Source organism: Cyprinodon variegatus, unplaced genomic scaffold (assembly GCF_000732505.1).
Source record: "Cyprinodon variegatus isolate N-32 unplaced genomic scaffold, C_variegatus-1.0 Scaffold740, whole genome shotgun sequence".
Classification (NCBI taxonomy): domain Eukaryota; kingdom Metazoa; phylum Chordata; class Actinopteri; order Cyprinodontiformes; family Cyprinodontidae; genus Cyprinodon; species Cyprinodon variegatus.
In genome coordinates, this window is record NW_015151193.1 from 319,401 (window position 1) to 325,841 (window position 6,441).

Consider the following 6,441-nt stretch of genomic DNA (forward strand, 5'->3'; position numbering starts at 1 on the left):
AAGACTCAGCGTAAATACACAGAATAAATGGAGCAGAGACAACTACACACTCACTTGTAGCTAACGCCTAAAAAAACGCCTTTAAAAAATAGATTTGAAGGACTTGAAATTAACTGTCTCAACTTGAGACTTGGAAAACGGTGACTTGTTCCCACATTTAGTCTGTTTCCTTTGCAGGAGATCGAATGTCTGAACCAGAAGCTGAGGTTTCTTTATCGGAAAATGCAGGTGAGATACTGAACACAACATTAGTGTAAGAGCCAATTTGAGAAAAATTCATTTATAGTTTTAGAAAGGGTTAAAATACAAGATTGATAATTTTGTTTGATGTTAAGATTATAATTTAAGTTTAAAACTCTAATATGAAAAGCATAGAATATAGAAATGCAATTTGAAATGCATATTTTTGGGCTTCCTGCATGCTGTAATTGTATACATGTTGTTTTGTTTGCTTTTACGTGCTGTACGTAAGGACTGAGGGGAAAACAGATATGCTGGAAGCAACACAGTTTTTGACCGAGTTTAGTTTATACGAATGTGGGTGATCTCTTATTTTTGTTTTCTTTCAATAAACATCACAAGTTGAAGAACATTATCTGGAATTGCTCGCGTTTCAAAACTAGTTGCTAGACTGTTTTTCCATGCGGTACAGAAGAAACTAAAGGAGCTGGAGTGCCGCTACAATACAATACAACACAACACTGCCTCCAGACAAAGAGCTGCAAAGTTCGTGTTGTTTTAGAAGTTCATTCCCAAAAGATTTAAAAAAAAAAAAATCTGGACTTCTCTTCCATCCAGGAAGCTTTTTCAATTCAAAATGTCAGAAATAGCGTTGAGTTCCAGGTTTTATCCAGCAGCCCAACAAAGCCTGGTTTTAGTTTAGAAAGCATGCAAATAGAAACGGATGAACGGGTCCCCCCCTTTGGAATGGGGGTCTTTTGGCTTCTTTGTTAGCCTGCAATGCCCCATACCTGTCTATGTCTCTGCCTTTTTTTTAGTCCACTCTATAAAGCCTCCAACTCAACAGTTTTTGCCTCCTGTTTATGTTTGACTGTTTCAGGTGGCAGATTCCCACAGCTGGAAAGGTGCGTTGATCAGAGCCCCGCTTTGGTAAAGCGGCCCCCCACGTCTCGGACCGACGGCACATTTGTTTTTTTATAATCTGCCCTTTGATGTTTCTCTGGATCATCATCACCTTCTCTTTATCTGCCACACAATCTATGAGCAAAGAAAAATTATACTTTCATCTGAGAAATAAAAATCCGTCGGCTGATTTGTGATACTAACACAGCAGGCCTTAGAAGATTGTTTGAAGAAGCTAATTTTTAGCACTAGTTTGAAGAAACGTTATAATATTTACAGAATAAAGGTAAAAAAGAAAAAGATGGAGAGAAACAGATGTGGTGTGTCTTTAATGGGCTGAATGAGAGATATTTTATTGTTGTGCATTAAACGTAGATCAGTTTAAAGAATATGTTAAGTGCAATTAGGTACTTTTGCAGGTTAAATATTAGATTAGCTAACATTACGACATGCACAGATAGCTACAACATTAATGTTAGTATTAAATCCCAATACTGAAGAACATTCTAGGGTCTTTCTAAAAAATAAATAAATTTAAGTTTGGTTAAAAATGTCTGGAACACAGTTTTCTTCTTTAAGGACATCATTCTTTGGTTTGATAAAAAAAATAGATAATTGAAACACTTACAGATTAATATTGGTTTTCAAGCTGGAATTTCATTTGCCGTGTTTATGATTTAATTCTCTGAAATATTAATTTCAAGTTTGCTTTTAGGATGCAGATTCACACCCATCATACATGTGAGTTTCTTTCCTGGAACAGAGTTAACAAACCTGCTTTAGCTTTGTTTCCCCTCCAGCTGTTGCTTTTCTGATCAAGCTCCAAAGTCGTCTGTCTCGTCTTTCTTCATACCTTTCTTATCTTTTCTGGTTGCAAGACAATACATTTCCCAGCATGCATCATGCTGTTTGAGAACTAGGAATCCTTAGTCTTTATTGGCATAATAAAAACATAGCATATTCACATCTAAGGAGGAGCAAATAATACAAGTAGAAGAAACGCAGGAACAAAGTTCACGTTTATAAGCTCTGTGCTTTGTGTACTGTTAGCTTTGCAAACTGTTCCACACACAGTTAAAGGTCATAAGAGGAGGCTCTGTTATAAGCAGGAGTCCTGCGATAGAAATCACTACTTTTATTGGGCCATTTTTTAAGTCCTTTAAACTCTGCGTTAAGCTCGCCATAATCGGCATCTTCGCCTTGCTCCAAATAACAGTGAAATCCTTTGCTCCAGTTATGAAATGTGGAAGCTTATTTTTCCTTGGCCTATTTGTGAGATAAAATATTTTTAAATAGAGGTGACTGTTTAGAAGTCTTGTACCAGTCTGTATGCTGGAGTTAAGTTATGGAGTTAAGATTGGGGATGACAAATAAAAATAAATAAATGAAATATATAATATAAAAAAAGATAAAGAAAAAAAGGAAAAAGAAATAAAAAAAATTGGGGATGACAGAAAGATGTTGCCTCCCGACTCTAGACAAAGATTCTTCTTTCAGCAGCAGCTCCTTCAGCAGAAGACTCCTCCTACCCAGATGCACCACAGAGCGCCACAGGAAATCGTTCCTACCAGTGGTCATCAATCTCTATAACGCCTCCCTCAAGTGATTCGCCCCCCCCCTTTAATTGACATTAATGCACTATTTTCAACATATTCTCATTATCAGTTCGTATGAAATCGTACGAAAAGTTATGCACAGTATTTCGTACGTTTTTGACGTTTTTCCTTGAAAAAACAGATCAGTGCGCATGCGCAGGCAGACAGACGAAAAAAGCAGATGGGACGTAAAACTGGGAAAAACAGTGCAATAATTACTTCTTCATGTCTCTAACTTTGTTGCTTGATGTTTTGTATCTTAGGGTTAGGGTTAATTGTATGTTAAATTCTATGTTATTGAATGGTGCGTAAGATGCGCATGCGCAAGGATATCTTGTCTCGAGGCAAGACGTAAAAATACGACGAAATAAGACGAAAAAAATGTCTAAAACGTACGAAATTACGGTGCATAACTTTTCGTACGATTTCATATAAACTCATAATGAGAATACACTGCTGTTTTTGCACGCCAAATATCACTTTACTTGGATTTATCACTTTACTTGGTTTTTCACTGTACTTGGATTTAGTTTTTACATATGCATAGATATATACATACATATATATATACAGAAGAGCTATATGTGTATATATTTTATCTCTTTTTATTCTTATTTTTATCTTTATTATATTGTGTAGTTGGATGTGTGTATATATATATATTATATAAAACTGTAACTGGAGCGTGTAACAAAAGAAATTTCCCTCTGGGATTATTAAAGTATTTCGTCATAAGAGCGTCATGATAGATAAGAATGAGTTCACAGCCACCTTCATGCCTGTTCTAAGTGTTTATCTGGCTAAAATGTATGTCCTTGATGAATTGCAGTGTTTTTTCTTGGGAATAACCCAAGTGTGAGAAAGTTCTTCATGCAGGTGGTTGGTTCCTCTGCAGGGAGTATGTGTAATTTTATAAGGTATAAATGTATGTACTGAGCTTGCTGCAGTCAGTGAGGATGTGAAATAAATTTGAACCTCATTTTTTGCAAGAAAGGCCTCCGTCTTAGCTTCCTAACTTCACAAAAATTAGCCTCAGGTCTGAACATACCTTTAGGGTATTTTCACTGTTATGTAAAAGTGAGATACAAAAAAAAGCCACTAGGGGAGGTAGATTTGTAACTTCCAGGTAAATCCCCCTCTGTGTTCTGGAATAGCAGACCAGTTGGGACCACAGCCATGAAGTTAGGGGATTTGTAGACTTGATAATTATTGGGCTGTTCTTGATGTTTTTCATTTGTATCTTTGCAGGTGGAAATAGCTTTGGTTTAAAATTTTCAGCTCAGGCTTTTTCTAAATATTTCACCCTAATTTTTGTTTAAGCTTAACAACGATAAAGACTGATTATATGCAAAACAGCAGCACCATAACTGACAGGTAGAGATTACTGTATGTCTGTGGGTTAAGTTTACATTTCCATTTATAAAATCTGTTCTTTGCTTGAAACAATAATGGGAAAAAAGTCCTTAAACCCTGACCCTGAATCTTTTTAGGTAAGACTTCTATTACATGACAAACACTCCACCCCGTCCCTGTGATGGCGTGGAAATGGAACGGGGTGGAGCCAGTGATGGCATGTCCTTCCTCCTGTTTGTTATGAACACGCCATTCACAGTCTACACTGTTCCAGCTGTGGTGTGGATGCATGAATCACTGATTTCCTACTAGGAGAGTTTATCATTGAAAACAGTGATGTCTGTGATTTTGGACGAGGATCTTTACTGCTCCATCTGCCAGGATACCTTCAGGGATCCTGGCATCCTGTTCTGCAGCCACAGCTTCTGTAGGTCCTGCATGGAAAGCTGTTTGCATGGTAAAGACATACTGGAGTGTCCTCTTTGTATGAAGAGTAGAAAAGTTGCTCCAAAGCCAGAGGTTATCTGCCGTCTCCACGGTGAGAAATTCAAACTCTTTTGCGTGGAGCACAGGGAGCCTTTGTGTCTCGTTTGTCAGCATTCAGATGAACATGCTGGACACAGATTCAAACCAATCAGTGAAGTCGCTGAGGGGCAGAAGAAAGTGCTCAGAAAGGCCCTGGGGCCCTTACAGCAGAAGCTGAAGGTCTTCAGAGAGGAGAAAGGAAACCTGAATGAGACGGTGAAGCACGTTAAGCTCCAGGCTGAACAGACGGAGGGACGGATCAGGGAGCAGTTCAGGAAGCTACGTCTGTTTCTCCAGAGGGAAGAAGACACCAGGATTGCTGCTCTGAGGACAGAAGAAAGCAAGAAGATCCAGAAGTTAAACCTAAAGATTGATGCCCTCAATAAAGAGATTGCTGCTCTTTCCCGGAGCATCAATCAAACAGAAGGAATGCTGAAAGCTGAGGATGCTTTGCTGCTGCTGAAATTCAAGACTGCTGTGCAAACTCTCCGACAGCGCCCCCTGCTGGACGACCCGCAGCCCGTCTCAGGAGCCCTGATAGATGTGGCCAAACACCTGGGAAACCTCCCCTTCAACATCTGGAACAAGATGAAACATCTGGTGTCCTACACTCCTGTGGTTCTGGACCCGAACACGGCCAACTTTGAGCTCATCCTGTCCGAGGATCTGACCAGGCTGAGATGCGGACAGAAACAGAACCTCCCAGACAACCCAGAGAGGTTCGACTTCTTCCGCATCGTCCTGGGCTCTGAGGGCTTCATGTCAGGAATCTACAGCTGGGACGTTGATGTTGGAGAAAACACAGACTGGTTTGTGGGCGTCGCTTCACAGGGAGTCCAGAGGAAAGGAATTCATCCCACCCGTCTGTGGAGAATAGGGTGCCTGGATGGGGAATATGTCGCTCGGGCCCTATCAGAACCTTCCCTTGTTCTGTCTCCAGTCGGAAAGCTAAGCAGGATCAGAGTCCTTTTGGACTGGAACAGAGGGAAGCTGCTGTTCCTTGACCTTGATACCAACACACTCATTCACACCTTCTCATATACATTTACAGAGAAACTCTTCCCATATTTCAACACGCTGAATGAAACGCCACTGAAGATAATCCCAGAAAAGTTCTTTGAAAACCTGAGTTGAAATAGAAATCATTGGAGGCAGTTCTGGAGAACCAGCATCACAAACATACAGATGGATGGAAATTACTTACTGGAAGAATTTATTTAACACTTAAATCTCAGGGCTTATTAAATAGATATATTTAAATAAATGTGTATTTAGATAAAGTCATTTGAACTGTAAACGAAAACATAAAATTTGCACCTAAAGCCAGGCATACACTGTACGATTTTTTACCCATTTTGGGCCGATTCTCCAGTCGTGCGAGGATTGCACGATCAGGCTAAAACTCGGCCTGATCGTGCATCGTGTAAATCAGCTCACGTCAATGATGTTTAAAATTCGGTCGGCCATCGCAAGGTGTTGGTGGGTAAATTCTGCCGTTGAAGTAAAGCTACGAGCCGATTTACCATCACCTTGAGCACTGCTCATGTGCAAACACAGGAGTTCTTCTTCTTCTCGCAGATTGACAAGTCCGACCAGCCCCATCTCTCAGTGCTGAGTCAGACATCTTGTTTTTGGACGTACAGTGTGAGCACAAACATCATGCATGTGGCTGGGTGCAATGATTGATAATATTGCACAGTGTATGCCCGGCCTAAACACTGTGGCACTTTAATTATGCAATTCTTGCAAGAATGAGAAGAGAGAGGTTCACTCCTGCGTCCTACTCAGCCGGCTCTGCTCTAACAGAGCTGCACTAAGTTTTTATACCTCCCCCAGAGCTGAAGGTGTCACTGAGAACAGCTTGGATGACAACAAGACAAAAACA

At 40.1% G+C, this 6,441-nt stretch overlaps 1 protein-coding gene across 1 annotated transcript; it reads left to right on the forward strand.

Moving 5' to 3' along the window:
• The first annotated feature begins 4,297 nt into the window (after window positions 1–4,297).
• On the forward strand, window positions 4,298–5,947 carry LOC107097994 (nuclear factor 7, ovary-like). Its single transcript, XM_015395414.1, has one exon. It carries the CDS (start codon window positions 4,368–4,370, stop codon window positions 5,688–5,690), a length of 1,323 nt encoding a protein of 440 aa, XP_015250900.1. The 5' UTR covers window positions 4,298–4,367; the 3' UTR covers window positions 5,691–5,947.
• The last annotated feature ends 494 nt before the right edge of the window (window positions 5,948–6,441 follow it).

Excerpts from the sequence above, each read along its gene's own strand:
- LOC107097994 (XM_015395414.1), top strand. The coding sequence starts at position 4,368 with ATGTCTGTGATTTTGGACGAGGATCTTTACTGCTCCATCTGCCAGGAT.